At 41.8% G+C, this 18919-nt stretch overlaps 1 protein-coding gene across 1 annotated transcript in view; it reads left to right on the plus strand.

Moving 5' to 3' along the window:
- CENPJ (centromere protein J) overlaps window positions 1–18919 on the plus strand; it is a 40343-nt gene that overhangs the window by 5507 nt on the left and 15917 nt on the right. The window contains exons 2-9 of the mRNA XM_023190313.2: window positions 4114–4620; window positions 5159–5282; window positions 7137–7433; window positions 9426–9534; window positions 10354–10456; window positions 10587–12207; window positions 14105–14237; window positions 18631–18796. Coding sequence (XP_023046081.2) covers window positions 4177–4620; window positions 5159–5282; window positions 7137–7433; window positions 9426–9534; window positions 10354–10456; window positions 10587–12207; window positions 14105–14237; window positions 18631–18796 — 2997 coding nt within the window. The 5' untranslated portion in view covers window positions 4114–4176. The remainder of the gene's footprint in view (window positions 1–4113; window positions 4621–5158; window positions 5283–7136; window positions 7434–9425; window positions 9535–10353; window positions 10457–10586; window positions 12208–14104; window positions 14238–18630; window positions 18797–18919) is intronic.

The following is an 18919-nucleotide window of genomic DNA, read 5'->3' on the forward strand; positions in this document are numbered from 1 at the left end:
CTGTGTTAGCCGGGATGGTCTCGATCTCCTGACCTCGTGATCCGCCCGTCTCGGCCTCCCAAAGTGCTGGGATTACAGGCTTGAGCCACCGCGCCCGGCTGTACTTACTCACTTTTAAATTTAGTTAACTTTAATTAAAATGGAAAATTCAGTTCTTCAGTCACATTAGCCACATTTCAAGTGCTCAGTAGCCACACGTGACTAATGGCTACTGTATTAGATGCATAGGTCCATGTAATTGTATTTTTTTTGTCTTTATTTCTTATAATACGCACTGCTGTGCACTTTGTAACTAGCAACATATCTTGGATATATTCACTACTTCTGTATCAGTAAAGAGCTTACTTGTTCTTTTTCACAGTTGTGTAATATGATTACCATGATTAGCTGATCTCCTGTTAATGGACGTTTACTTTCAGTTTATTGCAAATGTGAGTTTATGCCAGTATAACTGTGGGACAAAATGCCTAGATGTGAAGTTGCTGAGTCAGAGTTCCTCTGCATTTACAGTTGGCTAGATATTGTCATACTGTCCTTCAAAATGTTGTCCCAGTTCATTCACTCAGTGAGTACTTCATGAAGGAGTTTCTTCAAGTTGAATGATGAGAAACAAAAGCCAAAAAGAGTTTCAGTTTCTCATACTGGTATTACCAGTTTTCAGTCTTTGCCAACGGAGGGCAAGAAACAATGGTCATGTTGTTACTGTTTTCATTTCCATGTCTTCGGTGGAGTGACAGTGCGCTGTTTTACTGTTTCAGCATTGGTATTTTTCTGTTTATACTTTTATATGTTTGTTTTTTAGACACCAAGTATGAATGACATACATGTTTGTTTGCCTCCACATTGCCCTTTTTCGTTTTCTTTTATATATATATATGTGTGTGTGTGTGTGTGTGTGTGTATTGCTGTATTATATTGTATCTATCAAGTCTAGAATTGTGTCTGGAAAGTAGTGTGAGATGTCATTCCACTTCGGTACTAGACTCTTCCCATCTCCTCCAGAACATGACTGTAGCAACTCTCTCCTTTCTCCATCCTCATCAGCCCACGAACATGCTTTTATTTCTCCTAGTGTAAAAAATACTCCTCTTCACCTTAATTTTTCTATGTATTTCCTTCTTTTTATAGCAGAACTCCTGGTGTTAGCTGTCTACTGTCGTCAATTTCTTATTCTGTGATACATCCTCTCCACTCAAGCTTTTGCTCTCCCTGCCCCCCCACCTGCTCTCACTGAAGTTCTCATGACCTTCGCTTTGCCAAATTCAGAGTTCAGTTCTCAGTTCTCCTTACCCTTCATCTGTTCACAGAATTTAACATAGCTCTTTCTTCCTCAAAACACTTTCATCACTTAGCCTCAAGGACGCTACACGTTTTCCTTCTTATCTGTTTTTTTTTTTTGTTGTTTAGTTTTTTTTGAGATGGAGTCTTGCACTTGTCACCCAGGCTGGAGTGCAGTAGAGCAATCTCGGCTTACTGCAACCTCCGCCTCCCGGGTTCAAGCAAGACTCCTGTCTCAGCTACCTGAGTAGCTGGGATTACAGGCTCCTGCCACCACACCTTGCTAATTTTTTGTATTTTTAGTATAGAGGGGGTTTCACCATGTTGGCCAGGCTGGTCTCGAACTCCTGACCTTAGGTGATCCACCGGCCTCAGATTCCCAAAGTGCTGGGATTACAGGCGTGAGCCACTGCACCTGGCCGCCTCCTCTCTTTTTGACTACCCTCACAATCCCTCAGTGATCTCATCCAGTGTCAAGGCTTTAAATACCATCTTTATGCTGAGGATGTCCAAATTTGTGTTTCACAGCCTTGGCCTCTTCAGTGAGTTCCATTCTGGTGTATCCAGCTGTTGCTGACGTGGTGTCTCTACTTGCATGTCTCATAGGCATCTTAAAATGTCCTAAATACAACTCTTGGTCTCTGATTCCCCCAGACCTGTTTTGTCCTCCATCTTCCCCATTTCAGTAAATGGCAAATCTGTTCTTCCAGGTGCTCAGCCAGGAAATTTTAAGAAATGAGGGAGAAGATACCATTGATCTCTGGAGGTTGGTAGACAATAAAGGAGGAATAGTAGATTGTATAGTTTGGTCATATAAGAGTCAGAATTGCTTGTTATTAATTTATTTTTTTTATTATTTTTTGAGATAGTCTCACGCTGTTGCCTAGGCTGGAGTGCAGTAGTGTGACCTTGGTTCACTGCAGCCTTTGCCTCCCAGGTTCAAGCGATTCTCCCACCTCAGCCTCCTCAGTAGCTGGGATTACAGGCGTGCACCCTGACACCCGGCTAATTTTTTTGTATTTTTGTTAGAAACGGGGTTTCACCATGTTGGCCAGGCTGGTCTCAAACTCCTAACTTCACGTGATTCGGCTGCCTTGGCCTCCCAAAATGCTGGGATTATAGGCGTGAGCCACCGCACCCAGCCTGTTTATTTTTTTGAGACAGGATTTTGCTCTGTTGCCCAGGTTGGAGTGCTGCTTACAGCAGCCTCAACCTCCTGGGCTCAGGCGATCCTGCCACCTCAGAACTCCCAAGTAAAATTGCTTTTTATGATCTAGAAAAGGAGTGTAGTCTGGAGGGAGAAGAGGAATAAGAATATATGTTTTGTCTCAAGGCTCCGTGATACAGGAGTATGGGCTCCATAGAAACAGCTGTTCTCAGGAAGGTGAGGGAATGCTCGGACAAGAGGTTGAGGATAATGGGGATTTTGCTGATGATGGACTGTGGGTGTTTGGGGCTCGGATGTTTGGGAGGTGGAGCAGAGTAAGGTGTGGGGATTAGTGTGTAAGAAGTGAAGCCTGGCTCTGGGTCTCAGGGCTTCCAGTGGTGAGTGATATAATAGCTTTAAATAGGTAGATAATGGTGACGGGGTTTTAGAGCTGGGGGTTTCTGGAGGAATGGGGTATCAGTGGGAGTGTCCTGCAGATGAAAGTTAGGAAGGCTGGGTGGCTGGGTCTTACCCTGCCCATGATAGCTGCACAACTTGCACCTTCTCCTTCCCTTGGTCCTTAATTTTCCCTTCTAAATGAGGACCCTGTCCACCCTGTGTAAATGTATAACCTCCTTTTCCCACATGGCTTTTATTTTTCCCCTTTGCACTTATTTCTGTTTAACATACTGTATAATGTGTGTGTGTGTGTGTGTGTGTGTGTGTGTGTGTCTTCCCCCACTAGACTTTGATTTATGAACTGCTGTGTACCCAGGGGCAAAAACAGTATCTGGCAGAGAGTAAGAACCCAGTAAATGTTAGCTGAGTAAAATCAGACACACACACAGGCGAGGCTTGTCTTCTCTGTGATGTCCCGGTGAAGTGTATCTATCACATGGTGACAAAGTTACACTAGGAATTTGGTTAATTGTAAAGTCCAGTCACTCATACAGAGTTACAGCATGAGCCAGTGTCGTTTTCATTGGCTCGTGCCATGAGAATAACATTTCTCCTACCTGCCAGACATGGTGCTTGGCAGTAGTGAATAGATAGATACCTTCAGGGAACTTCACGGATTGGTGATGAACGTGAAAGCAAAACACCACTAATGAGATAAGTGCTAGAAGAGTGACGTCACTCTTTCACCTCTAGGAATACAGATGGGGGCTATCTGGTGGGTGAGGTGTTAGTAGGGAGACGAGAGAGGAAGGGACAGGTGTAACAGTGCCAGGTAAAGCCACAGGTGCTGGTGGTAACTTTTGTTCTAGAACTAGGGAGAAAACAGGTTCATCAGTTGGGCAAAGAAACAATGTGAAACAAGGGCCAGAAGCAAGAAAGTGCTTAGCGTGGGTAATATCTGATAGCAGCTTTTTTTTTTTTTTCTTAAGTGAATAACTTAAGGTATTTTATTTTCCATAGTTTAGTTCAACTAATCTAGCACTTGTATAAAATCATTAGTAATTGAATGTTTAGGTCAAAAAGGATCTTAGGTTTTTGATCTACTCAATTTGGTTATTTTTAAGACTTAAAAAAAAATGTAGCTCAATGCCCAATTGCTTTGCTAGTTAAGGTCTTTTGTACATGAAATATTGAGGACATTTTTATGCTGGGCTGAGATTTGGGCTTATTTCGGGTAGGACATCTAATGGCTTTACCTAATACATTTTGTTGGCTATCTTTGTCTACAGGTATTGGAAATCAGTAGCTCTTCTAGCCTTTGCATTGTTTAAATATAGTGTCATTGGACTAAGATGTTCCTGATGCCAACCTCTTCAGAGTTAAACAGTGGGCAGAACTTCCTGACCCAGTGGATGACCAATCCTTCTCGGGCCGGGGTCATATTAAATCGTGGATTTCCTGTTTTGGAAGCAGACAAAGAGAAGCAAGCAGCTGTGGACACTTCTACCAGCTTTCCTATTAAAGGCACACATTTTTCTGATAGCTTCAGCTTTATAAATGAAGAAGATTCACTTCATGAAGAACAGAAGTTGGAGTCAAACAGCCCTTACAAACCACAGTCAGATAAATCTGAAACCCATACAGGCTTTCCTCGCATTAAAAAGGGACCACAGATAGTGGCATGTCACGACGCTCCTGGACACCAGGAAGAGAACAAAAATGACTTCATCCCAGATCTTGCGAGTGAATTCAAAGAAGGGGCTTATAAAGACCCACTTTTTAAAAAACTTGAACAGGTACAATAGGATTTGGGCTACTGTGGATTTATGTCATTGCAGGTTTCTGTTTATGTAATAAAGTCATCTGTTCCAGGTCTTCTTTTTTTTTTTCCCTTCACTCTGAAATCCTCAGAATACCAGATTTGGCCCTTTGTCAAATGTGAAACATTAAAGTGTGTTTAATATGTAAAATATAATTATAGCACTTATGATAACTAAGTTGTTACCTCATTTGGCAAAAAGTAAGAAGTGGTTGTTCAAGTATTGGGGAAAAAAATTGGATGATGGACTGAAGCCCATTCTCTTTTAACAATCAGGATTTATATGACTGTTTCGGTTTCTTAGTTGAGATAGTTGATATGATTTCGTTTGTAAGGATTTGAGTTTTAGATTTTTGGTGGCTGTTTTAGTTACCTAGGGATCCCTGTCTAAAACTTCTTACCAGGAAAGATAGGAGGAGGGAGATGGGAGGAATTAAGATGAGGAATTAAGGGAACAAGGGGTCCACAAAGAAATGTAAAGTTGATTTAATTAAATTAATTTTGTATTAAAAAAGCTGAAAGAAGTACAACAGAAGAAGCAGGAACAATTGAAGAGGCAACAGTTGGAGCAACTACAGAGACTCATGGAAGAACAGGAGAAGCTGCTCACCATGGTGTCTGGGCAGTGCACGCTTCCAGGTATGCTTTGCCTACACAGAGCCTCGGTACAATGCACATTTCTGACCTGTAGTTGTTTGACAGGTTATTTCTATTGTTCCTGTATCACGTGTTGTAAACTCCAGTTTCTTTAAGGGCCAAGCAGATAAACATGAAATGGTAGAGTTGTAATATAACTGGAAAAAGAAGGAGCTGCGGCATGCTGGTGTGTGCCTGCCCTGCTTTAAGGCATTCATGTTTATTCATTAAAAAAAAAAACTGAGCTGGGTGTGGTGGTCCATGCCTGCAGTCCTAGCTACTCTGGAGACTGAGGTGGGAGGATTGCTTAAGCCCAGGAATTTGAGGCTGTAGCAGTGAGCTATAATGGCACCACTGCATTCCAGTTGGGGCAACAGAGTGAGACCCTGCCCCCCCAAAAACGGTCCAGTAGAAGAAAAGTCAGATTTGGTCTAGAGCTACTACTGGTATCCAATCCCTGCCTGATGAATGAAAACTGTTGGGTTTCGTAAAGGTTAATATATATAGAAGCCACTCTGTTCACCTGAAGAACCACAGCAAAGATATTTTCTGGGGTAGGAGATGACAGTATCCTGTTGTGTGTGACCTGTTAGTTAACGGAAACCATCATGTGCCAATCAGGAAAGAAAACTGGAAATGTGACCTGGAGCAGTGGTTTGAAAGTTTCTTGACCACACTCTGTAGTGGTAAAAATGTTTAAAACCGTGACTCATAATGACAGCAGTTTCATGTCATCAGTCCTTATTGGTGTTCCTGGCATGTAGTGAGGACATTTTCTATCTTGTTTATTCGAATTCTATATCATTTTTAAAAATGCTACATCTGATGACAGAATTATAGATTGTGTCCCACAGTTTGAAAAAAACTGAGGTTGGAGCCATGTGTTTGCTTCTTGGTGCTACTTTTAAGAAATATACTTTACTGACCCAGGAAAGCACCTGTTCTGCTCAGGCATTGTGCTGGGCATTGAGAATATAAGAAAAAGAAGACTTGGCAAGTGAGTGAGGCTGGGTGCAGGGGTCGGGTGGGGCGTGGTTGTGAGAATTGTAGCGCAGGAACAATGGTTTAGGGAATTTGGATGTTTATCTCAGAGAATATAGAAAACATTGCCTTAAAATAGTTGAATGGCTTAGGGTTTCTTTATAGAATACATACAAAGAATAATCAAGATCACTTAAATAACAGCTGTGATACTTTTAAAGGTAGAACCAGCACTATGACAGAATGACAGGAGAGCTGATTTCAAAGTTACTTACATAAGAACTAGCCTCATTCAGTCATGGAGCGGTTTGCTTTGGGGCAGTGGTTTTCAAATATTTTGGTCTCAGGCCCCCTTAGGATTCTTAAATTTTTGAGAGCCCCAAAGAACTTTTGTTATATGGGCTGTATTTATCAATAACTTACTGTATTAGATATTAAAACAGGCTAGACATGGTGGCTCGCGCCTGTAATCCCAGCACTTTGGGAGGCCAAGGTCAGCGGATCACCTGAGGTCTGGAGTTCAAGACCAGCCTGGCCAACATGCTGAAACCCCCTCTATACTAAAAATATAAAAAAATAGCTGGGCGTGGTAGCACACGCCTGTAATCCCAGCTACTCAGAAGGCTGAGGCACGAGAATCACTTGAACCCGAGAGGTGGAGGTTGCAGTGAGCTGTGATCGCACCACTGCACTTCAGCGTGGGTGACAGAGCGAGACTGTTTCAATCATTCAATGGTTTTGTTAATCACCATTTCCTAATAAAGGGAAAAGATACTTTTATCACTGCGGAGAAGCCTTTGTGGGTGGGGTCACTACTGGGGAGAAAAGAAAATGTTGAAAGAAGTCATCAGCTTTGTTGCTTTTCTTAATTGCAAGGTTTGAGTTTACTGCCTGATGATCAGAGCCAGAAGCACAGATCTCCAGGAAATGCCACCACTGGAGAGAGAGCCACATGCTGCTTCCCGTCGCATGTCTACCCAGACCCAACCCAGGAGGAAGCATACGCTTCCAACGTTTTATCCCATGAGCAAAGCAACTTCTGTAGAACTGCTCATGGAGATTTTGTCTTAACTTCAAAACGTGCTTCTCCTAATTTATTTTCTGAGGCACAGTATCAAGAAGCACCTGTGGAAAAAATTAATTTCAAAGAAGAAAACTGTAACCATCCTACAGGTGAGCTACTTGTGTTTCTCTCTTCTGTACTTATAGTGTTACTAAGTTGTCCTAAGATAAAGCCTTTCCGTGTTTTTTCTTTAAAAATTATTTTTTCGCCGGGCGCGGTGGCTCAAGCCTGTAATCCCAGCACTTTGGGAGGCCGAGGCGGGCGGATCACGAGGTCAGGAGATTGAGACCATCCTGGCTAACACTGTGAAACCCCGTCTCTACTAAAAAATACAAAAACTAGCCGGGCGAGGTGGCGGGCGCCTGTAGTCCCAGCTACTTGGGAGGCTGAGGCAGGAGAATGGCGTGAACCTGGGAGGTGGAGCTTGCAGTGAGCTGAGATCGGGCCACTGCACTCCAGCCTGGGCGACAGAGTGAGACTCCGTCTCAAAAAAAAAAAAAAAAAAAAAAAAAAATTATTTTTTCAAAGATGGAGTCTTACCGTGTTGCTCAGGCTGGACTCGGACTCCCAGGCACAAGTAATCCTCCCCGGTCAGCCCCTGAGGTAGCTGGGACTATAGGCACGTGCTACCCTGATAGCTCTTTCTGTGTGCTTATTTTTTTCTTGTGCCCTGTGGTGTGTTTTTTTTATTTGGATTCCGACTCTCGCTCTGTCACCCAGGCTGGAGTGCAGTGGCACAATCTCGGCTCACTGCAACCTCTACCTCTAGGGTTCAAGTGATTCTCGTGTGTCAGCCTCCCAAGTAGCTGGGATTACAAGTATGCGCCACCATGCCCAGATAATTTTGTGTGTTTTTAGTAGAGATGGGGTTTCACTGTGTTGGTCAGGCTAGTCTCAAACTCTTGACCTCAAGTGATCTGCCTGCCTTGGCCTCCCAAAGTGCTGGGATTATAGATCTGAGCTACTGCACCCATCCTTCATGCCTTGTTCCTAATTTAGAGTTAATTCATCGGTGTGGAAAGCTCAAATATGTTTTTCTTCTTTTTTACACAACATGCTTTCCTAGCCTTTTGTTTTGGAAAATTTCAAACATCTAAAAAAGTTGAAAGACCACTGCAGTGATTACTGATATACCCACCACCTAGATACAACAGTTAATATTTTGCTGTATTTACTCTGTCAGTGTATATATATGTGTATATATCTTCTGTATGTATACCCTTATCTTTACCTCTATTTGTGTATAATTTGCTGAACCATTTCAGTGAAAATAATATGCAGGTATCTTGTTACTTCATTCCAGATATTTCAGTATGCATCAAGTAAAAATCAGGACATTCATCTGTTTAACCACAGTGCTGTTATTATATCTAAAGAAATTAATGATAATTCCTTAATATTCAAGTTCATTTTGGAATTCCGGCAGTTATCCCAAAATGTCTTTTAAAGGTGCTTTTTTTAAAAGGATCCAATCAGATTCATGCATATCCAGTCAAGTTCATGTATTATGCTTGATTCTTATAACTCTTTAGTCTTTTTAATCTCTAGAAAAGCCCACACTTTTTTTCTTCATGACATTAACCTTTTGAAGAATGTCAAGTGTCTTTATTTTATTTTATTTTTGAGACAGGGTCTTGCTCTGTCACCTAGGTTGGAGTACAGTGGCACCATCTTGGCTTATTGCAACCTCTGCTTGCTCTCAGCCTCCCAAGTAGCTGGGATTACAGGCATGTGCCACCACGCCTGGCTAATTTTTGTTGTGTGTGTTTTTTTTTTGTTTGTTTGTTTGTTTGTTTTTCCAGAGATGGGGTTTCGCTATGTTGACCAGGCTGGTCTCAAATTCCTGGCCTCAAGCGATTCTCCCGGCTTGGCCAAAGTGCTGGGATTACAAGTGTGATCCACCACACCTGACCTCAGGTGTCTTAATTGCAGTTTTGTCGTTTCTTTTAATGATATTAAAGAATTCCTTGAGTGTTGTAAAATCTTTGACATACATCACTTTTAATTAAAAAATTGTTTAGCATAGTAACTTGTAAAATTTTCATGTTTTAAGACATTAATATGCTTTTCTTGAGCTAAATTGTTCCTAATTTTTATCTCAGGAGAACGTATTTTATGTTGGGAGAAAATGACAGAACAAATTCAGGAAGCTAATGTTAAGAACTTAAAAAAACAGGATGATTCCTCAGAAGTGGCTAATATTGAAGAAAGGTATTGTTCATGTTGAAAGTGAGAAATGTGACTGTTTAGTACAATAGATAGCCTTTGTCATTGAACACTTGTTTGAAAGATCTGTACTTGTTTCTGCTTGACGATGCTTTAAAGTATAAGGTTAAAGATACAACCTCTTATGTACTGTCAACAGCAAAGGAGGTTGGGAGATATGTCAGTTAAAGCTGCTTTGACATTGTGTTGTCAAAGCTTTTTCACTTAAGAGAAACATCTGGATAAAGTCAATTTTCTCTCAAATAATTAAATCCTATTTTTGGAGAAGGGAAAAATTAAGTATTGGCATCTCCCATTTGGTGTCTTATTAATTATAATTGCATAATCAGTTTAGTTACAGAATTTTAAAATATGCAAAGATAAAGTATTTTATCATTTAAGTAATTTAAAAAATGTATTTCAAAATTTTTGAATATGATGATATGGACAAAATGACTTTTCTGATTATTACTCTACTCACATTAAGGGCCTTTCTTAATTAAAAAATGCATATTTAGCGATCTATTTTTGAAATACATTTTAAAGTTACTTGCTGAATATGTTACTCCATGTGTTAATCTGTAGTCGATAGACAGACTTCAGAAGGGTTCTTAGGACTCCAAAGTCATGTGAAGAGTGTTGTATGTTTCTGTATTTTAAGGGATGGAGAGGCATTGTGGCTTTTGTTAGCTTCTCAAAGGGAGGCGCTGATTTTGGGAAAAGTTAGTTCTCCATGTTGTCAGGGGTTTCTATACCAGGCACAGTAAGTGTAAAATATTCACACATTATGATTTGCATGTTAAATAACTTTGTGTTTCTAACTAGGCCCATTAAAGCTGCTATTAGAGAAAGGAAACAGACCTTTGAAGACTACTTAGAAGAACAAATTCGGTTGGAAGAGCAAGAACTGAAGCAAAAACAGCTGAGGGTGAGCAATTGTGCTCTCCTGATTAAGTCGTTCTAAGGCTTTAGAGATTTATCTATAATTTGCCTTAAAAATAACTTTGAGATGACTTGGATATACCAAAATTAATTCAAATATTATTACTTTATTTTAGGAAGCAGAAGGACCACTGCCAATCAAAGCAAAACCAAAAAAACCATTTTTAAAACGAGGAGAAGGTTTAGCCAGATTTACTAACGCTAAATCTAAGTTTCAGAAAGGGAAAGAAAGTAAACTAGTGACTAACCAGAGCACTTCCGAGGACCAGCCACTGTTTAAAATGGATAGACAGCAACTCCAGCGGAAAACCGCTCTTATCAGTAAAGAGCCGTGTGCAGACAACCCTGCCCTTAAAAAGGAGAGTAAAGCCGGAACCAAGAGTGGTTCTGTCGCCCTCAGTCAGAAGCCGAAAGTGCTGAAGTGTAGTGACCGGAAAAGTCTGCCTCCATCAGGACTGAAAATACACACGGGGAAGAAATGTGATGGGCAATTTAGAGACCAGATCAAATTGGATAAAAGAGTCGCATCTAATAATAAAGAAAATGTGCCTGAGTGTCGAAAACCTAGCGATACTGGCGGCACAGGGTGGAGTAAGACTCAGGGTAAAGACAGACTTCCTCTCTCGACAGGGCCGGCCAGCCGCCTGGCTTCTAAGAGCCCCATGAGGGAGACCATGAAAGAGTCTAAATCTTCTCTTGATGTTTCTCTTCAGAAAACGTTAGAGACTTGGGAACGAGAAAAGGAAAAGGAAAATTTGGAATTAGATGAATTTTTGTTTTTAGAACAAGCTGCTGATGAAATATCATTTTCTAGTAATTCCTCATTTGTACTGAAAATCTTAGAAAGGGATCAACAGATCTGCAAAGGTCACCGGATGTCTTCCACCCCTGTCAAAGCTGTGCCACAGAAGACAAATCCGGCAGATCCCGTTAGTCAGTGTAACCGTGGTGAGGATTTGGACCACACTGCACGTGAGAAGGACGGTGAGTGTGAAGTCACACCCAAACAACTTCGTTCACTGTCCTCAGCTGATGAATCGAGGGAACAGCCTTGTAAAATCGGTAGGAAAGCCGTCCAAAAGAGCATTTCTGAAGATCCAACGGAATGGAATGCAGGTGACGATGAAGCTGTTCCGAACAGTGACAGTAGCACTGACTCTGAGGAACAGCTTGATATTACCATAAAACCCTCAACTGAGGATAGAGAAAGGGGCTCCAGCAGCAGAGAGGACAGCCCACACGTCTGTGATGGTAAGGGGCCTTTTAAAGACACCGGGGCCCAAGAAGATAAAAGGAGAGACGTCGATCTGGATTTGTCTGATAAAGATGACAGTAGCGATGAGTCTGTCATAGAAAGCGTAAAACATAAAGTGTCTGAGCCTGCAAGACCCTCATCTCTAAGTGTGAGTAAAATGGACTTTGATGATGAAAGAACTTGGACTGACCTTGAAGAGAACATGTGTAATCATGACATTATTCTTGGGAATGAATCCACTTATGGGACGCCGCAGACGTGCTACCCTAATGATGAAATAGGTATCCTGGACAAAACAATAAAAAGGAAGATTGCACCAGTCAGGAGGGGAGGAGACTTGAGCAAGTCCAGGAGGAGCAGAAGTCCTCCTCCTACGTCGGAGCTGATGATGAAATTCTTTCCTGCTTTGAAACCAAAACCAAAGTCAGATTCACACTTGGGAAACGAACCCAAGTTAAACATAAGTCAAGACCAACCACCTGGTGAGTCAGAGCATTATAAAATTGATCAGAAGGTTAGAAAGTTAACATTTATCAGTATGCTGTCAGAATGCTTAAAATCCTAACTTTCCTTATTGCCCAATAGAAGTCTAATGGGTGATTGTAAAAGTTTGATTTATTTTGTGGGTCGATATAAAGCTTTAAAATTAATTACTTTTTAATAAAGTGAGATAACATCAAAGCTTCTACATTTCCATTCCTCCCCAGACCTGGTTCAAGTCCCCCTTCTAGAGCTACCAGTATTACCATTTCATGTGTGTATTCTAAAGAGTCCATCCATAAAAAAGTATATGTGTCAGTTTGTGTATAATTACTTTTCTGTACAAATGAAAATATGCTTTTTGCATACTGTCCTGCACTTTGCTTATGATAAATTTTGAACATTGTTCGAATGCATATACACATCTTCCTCATTCCATTTAATAGATGTGTAGTATTTCTGTTGATGTAGCAAACTTTTTAAACTCACGCTGAAAGATTTATTTCCATTATATTGTATTATAAACTCTGACTGCCTAGCAGAGCATAGGTGCTTTAAAACAGAAATTATAACGTTATTTTTCACAAACTCTGATTTTAAAAGTAAATTTTTTTTTTTTTTTTTTTTTTGAGGTGGAGTCTCGCTCTGTCGCCCAGGCTGGAGTGCAGTGGCCAGATCTCAGCTCACTGCAAGCTCCGCCTCCTGAGTTCACGCCATTCTCCTGCCTCAGCCTCGCCAGTAGCTAGGACTACAGGTGCCCGCCACCTCGCCCGGCTAGTTTTTTGTATTTTTTAGTAGAGACGGGGTTTCACTGTGTTAGCCAGGATGGTCTCAATCTCCTGACCTCGTGATCCGCCCGTCTCGGCCTCCCAAAGTGCTGGGATTACAGGCTTGAGCCACTGCGCCCGGCCCTAAAAGTAAATTTTTTTGTACAAAGTTTGGAAGCGTAAAGAATATAGAAGCAAAAATATTTACAACTTAACTACCCAAAAGTGACTGCTATGCCATTTTGGATATTTCCTTCCAGTCATTTTTTCTATGTAGTTTTAATATGACAGAGTTTATGATTTGCCTCATTCCTTTAGCCTTGTGGATCACATTTCTTTTCTAAAAAAATACTAATTGATGAAATGCTTCTTTGAATTGAAGGACAGAAGCACTGGCTATTTTACATTTTAAATAGCAATTTGATAAAGAGAAAAAATCTTAATTTGCATGTATTTGATTAGTAGTAGGGGGTAAACTGATGTTGGTATTGATTAGCTCTTTAGATCTTTTGTGGATTGCTTATTCGTGTTCTTTTTTTTTTTGAGACGGAGTCTCGCTCTGTCACCCAGGCTGGAGTGCAGTGGCCGGATCTCAGCTCACTGCAAGCTCCGTCTCCCGGGTTCACGCCATTCTCCTGCCTCAGCCTCCCGAGTAGCTGGGACTACAGGCGCCTGCCATGTCGCCCGGCTAGTTTTTTGTATTTTAGTAGAGACGGGGTTTCACCGTGTTAGCCAGGATGGTCTCGATCTCCTGACCTTGTGATCCGCCCGTCTCGGCCTCCCAAAGTGCTGGGATTACAGGCTTGAGCCACCGCGCCCGGCCTATTCGTGTTCTTAAGCTATTTATATATATTGGTCTTTTAAAAATGGATTTGAATGATTTCTTTTTGTGTATCATGTTGATTCCTTATCAGGTCAATACTCTTTTCAGGTAGATTAATTCATAAATACACAGTGATTTCCTCAGGAAAGTTAGGTTTAATATTTTTCCTTTTCATATTTGAAGCATTGTTTCTAATGCATTTTAATGGCACAGATGTTTGCCATATTCTTGGTTCTTAGTGTTACTAGCTAGTGTTTTTGCTGCAGTAAGGCCTTTTTTGAAGTTCAGTATTTATGGCCTATTTCATAGGTGACAATGCTCGATCCCAGGTTTTGAGAGAGAAAATTACTGAATTGGAAACAGAAATAGAAAAGTTTAAAGCTGAGAACGCATCTTTAGCTAAACTTCGCATTGAACGAGAAAGTGCCTTGGAAAAACTCAGGTACGTTTGAGTCTGTAAGTTGGGAAAAAATATACAGTGATTCAGTTATACCTTTAAGACCATCTATAAACAGTCTGAAACATTTTAAGTCAATACAGCAAATGTAACTGAAAAGGAGGCGAAATCTGTTACCGTATACGTCTTTTTACTGAATAAAATGACCCAATGTAGTCAATGATGTGTACGAAGGGGAATTTTCTTAGTGGAGAGATCATATATTAAAATTTGAAAAGCAGTTGGGAGCTGTGGTACCTTGTCTGGTTAGTGTGTTGGTTTCTCTGGGCTGCTGTAACAAAGTACTCCCACCTAGGTGGTTTTAAACAACAGGAATGTGTTGTCCTGTGGTTCTGGAGGCTGTAAGTCCAAAGTCCATGCATCAGCCAGGTGGGCCATGCTGGCTCTTCCAGCTTCTGGTGGTTTGGGGCACTCCTTGGTATTTCTTGGATTGCAGCTACCTCACGCCAGTCTCCGCCTCTGTGGTCACACAGCCATCTTCCCTCTGTCTGTGTCTTCACATGGCATTCCCCTCCGTGTGTGTGTCCGTCTTGGTGCCTCTTTTAAGGATAGGGTCATATTGGATTAAGGGCCCACCCTACTCCAGTATAACCTCATCTTAACTGGCATCTTACTTATATCTCTAAAGGCCCTATTTCCAATAAGGTCACATTCACAGGGATAAGGACTTCAACATATTATTTTAGAGGATACAGCTCCACCTACAGCAGTCAATAGTAGGACATATCGTTTCCTACCCTAGGTCATGATCTCACCTGACTTTATTGGTTAGTGAAACTTGAACTGAACTTACATGAGACTATTTATATATTTTATATTTATTATTTCTATTACATATATACACTTTATGTAGACATTTTTAAATTGTTCTTGTGAATAGTACTAAATTCTATTGCAGAAACGCTAATACTTTTTATTCCAGATGTTGCTCTATGTCTTGTTGGGGATATTATGTCACATACACACTGTATTTCTTTGTTTTTTGGTTTTGTTATTTTAACGTTTGAGGAGAAATTCATTCAACTGTAGTTCCCATGGCTGCCTGCTGCGGGATTGGATCTAGGAGATGGTAGCTGTTACGCAAATGCTGAAATTTGCCCAGATTTCCCAGCCTCTTTCTTCTTGAGCACTCGCCAGGACGCTGCAAGTCTTTCATTAGTGTCCAGAGTTCCCACATGGTTGATTCTGACAGGTGCTGCTAGTTCAGTAGCTGCTTTGGTGGAGGGACTGATTCATGGAGCTTCCTACTGCACCATGTTCCTTGACATCTCTTCTGTATTTTCTAAAAACCTGAAAAATATGAATTCTAAAGCACACCTGGCCCATAAGTTCCAGATAAAGGTTTATGGAGAGCTATTAATCCACTTAAAAAGGAAATTCAGTTACTATACTGTATTCTGCACTATGCTTAAAAATCAAATTCTGAAAATTTGTTACTTTTAATGGAAACATCTTTGTTTTTCTGCTGATACACACTGTAAATGTAAACTTATTATAGTAGTGATGGGTAAAACATGGAACTTACTCCAATCCCTTCTCTACCCAAGATGACTTTTAAAATGTCTCTACTTTGGGAGGCCGAGATGGGCGGATCATGAGGTCAGGAGATCGAGACCACCCTGGCTAACACGGTGAAACCCCGTCTCTACTAAAAAAAAAAAATACAAAAAACTAGCCGGGCAAGGTGGCGGCGCCTGTAGTCCCAGCTACTCCGGAGGCTGAGACAGGAGAATGGCGGGAACCCGGGAGGCGGAGCTTGCAGTGAGCTGAGATCCGGCCACTGCACTCCAGCCCGGGTGACAGAGTAAGAGTGTCTCAAAAAAAAAAAAAAAAAAAAAGTCTCTACTTCATCATTTCAAAATGGACATGTTTTTCTTTTAAAGAATATTTAAATCATAAGATAATGGCTGGGTTTTTTTGTTTTTGTTTTTTAAGCAGTTTCCCTATGTCAGTTTTGCTTTTTTCCAAGAAAAATTCAGTCCTCGAATTTAGACATTGTGTTACTCTTGCCAACTTACAGACGAGGAAACTGATGCACTGAGAAGAAGGTTTTCTAAGTTTGCCTCCTTAGTGACAACCTCAGTGGCAGCCTAGGCAGTGCGGTCCAGTAGAGCCCTGGACTCTGCTGTATTGGGGTCTTCAATCTGCTTTTTTTTGAGAAAGCATCTGCCTTTGTCACCCAGACTGGAGGGCAGTGGTGCTGTCTTGGCTCACTGCAACCTCTGCCTCCTGGGCTCAAACCATCCTCCACCTCAGCCTCCTGACAGGCATGCGCCACCACGCCCAGATAATTTTTGTATTTTCGGTAGATACGGGGTTTTGCCATGTTCCCCAGGCTGATCTTGAACTCCTGGGCTCAAGTGATCCTCCCACCTTGGGCTCCTAAAGTTCTGGGATTACAGGAATGAGCCACCATGTCCAGCCCTGCTTTTTATTTTAACAACGTAATAGACATCTTACCCTGTTATCATACCCTAGTCTTCTGTGTCCTTGAAATGACTGTATTATATTAATGCTACTGTGACTAATCTGTTAGTGGAAATTTAGCTTGTTTAGAATTTTTCACTATTACAAATCATTCTGCAGGGAATATCATCGTATGTATGAGGCACTTTCTATTTAAAAATATACTTCTTTGTGATAAATTTTAAGAATGTCTGTTGCCCCAGTCAGAATCTGAGGCTTCTTCTCACCCCTTTCCCCATCACTGGAGTTGAGCGTTAGCAGTCTTTCATATCTTGCCAACCTGGTAATTACACCATCTTTTTTTTTTTTTTTTTGAGACGGAGTCTCGCTCTGTGGCCCAGGCTGGAGTGCAGTGGCCGGATCTCAGCTCACTGCAAGCTCCTCCTCCCAGGTTCCTGCCATTCTTGTGCCTCAGCCTCCCGTGTAGCTGGGACTACAGGCGCCCGCCACCTCGCCCAGCTATTTTTTTTGTATTTTTTTTAGTAGAGACGGGGTTTCACCGTGTTAGCCAGGATGGTCTCGATCTCCTGACCTCGTGATCCGCCCGCCTGGGCCTCCCAAAGTGCTGGGATTACAGGTGTGAGCCACCGTGCCTGGCCTTTTCTCTCAGTCCATTTCTAACCCGACTGCTTCACTGCCTCAGAGCTGCCACTCGACCAGGGCCCCATTGGCTTTCCCTGGTTATTAAAATTGTTTCCTAGTAGGTGTCTCTGCTGCCCCTGTCTGTGCTCTTCACACACATTCATAGCCAGCCCGTGTTTGGGCAGTTCATCTGATCAAGGCCGCCTCCTTTTTTTTTGGAGATGCAGTTTCACTCTTGTTGTGCAGGCTGGTGCAATGGCATGATCTCGGCTCACTGCAGCCTCCACCTCCCAGGTTCAAGCGATTCTCCTGCCTCAGCCTCTTGAGTAGCTGGGCTTACAGGCATGTACCACCATGCCCGGCTAATCTCGTATTTTCAGGAGAGATGGGGGTTTCTCCATGTTGGTCAGGCTGGTCTCGAACTGACCTCAGGTCCAGCTGCTGTCCTGATCTGCCTGCCTCGGCCTCCCAAAGTGCTGGGATTACAGGAGTTGAGCCACCGTGCCTGGGCTGTCTCCTTTTTTGACACCTTCTCCTGCTACCCATCCTTTGCTCTCTCTGTTTTAGCCACGCTGGCCTCCTGGCTGTTCTTTGAACACTTCAGCCACATTCCTGCTTCAGGGCTTTGGCACTTGTCGCACCCTCTGCCTGCACTGCTGTGTGTGGACATCCTTGTCATTTTCCACCTCTCTCATTTTCTTTAGGTTTCCTTCATGTTATCTCAGCAAGAGAACCCCTCATATTATCTCAGCAGGATAAGCCCTCACGTACAGTTCCACCCTTCCATTCTGATATTTCCTAAACTTCTTCCTTGCTTTATTTCTCTTTAATGCTTCTAATATTCCATGTACTTATTTACTTTCTTTATTATCATCTGTCTTCCTTTAGAATGTAAGAAGCTGCATGGGAAAAAGATTTTTTTTTTTTTTTGAGACAGGGTCTCCCCTCTGTTGCCCAGGCTGAAGTTGAGAGACAGAGTCTCTCTCTGTTGCCCAGGCAATCACGGCTCACTGCAATCTTGAATTCCTGGACTCAGGCCTGCCTCAGCCTCCCAGTGTTGGGATTACAGGCGTAAACCACTGTGCCCGGCTAGAATGTTTGTTTTTTTCACTGTGGTTTCCTCACTACCTTGTAGAATGCCTGATTCTTCGTAGGCACCCAGTGAATGCTTGTTGGACGAGTGCTTTGGTGAGTGGATTGGCTGTTATTTCAGGCCTCTGGATTGAAGATGAATTCACCGGGACTAGCAGTTACTAGCCTGTCAGCAGGTTCTGCGCATCACTGCACCAAGATGGTCTCCTCAGGTGATAATATAATTTGGTCATTTTAGGAAAGAAATTGCAGACTTTGAACAACAGAAAGCAAAAGAATTAGCTCGAATAGAAGAGTTTAAAAAGGAGGAGATGAGGAAGCTACAAAAGGAACGTAAAGTTTTTGAAAAGTATTCTACAGCTGCAAGAACTTTTCCAGATAAAAAGGAACGTGAAGAAATACAGGTATGCTAGCTCTTTATGTTATATTCATGTAAGTTAGTAAAGGTGACAATCTTGTAAGAATCTCAGTTATTTCTCATGTCAAAGCAAAACTATCAATCCATCATTCATTCATTCAGCAAATAA

This window comes from Piliocolobus tephrosceles, chromosome X (assembly GCF_002776525.5).
Source record: "Piliocolobus tephrosceles isolate RC106 chromosome X, ASM277652v3, whole genome shotgun sequence".
Taxonomy (NCBI): Eukaryota; Metazoa; Chordata; class Mammalia; order Primates; family Cercopithecidae; genus Piliocolobus; species Piliocolobus tephrosceles.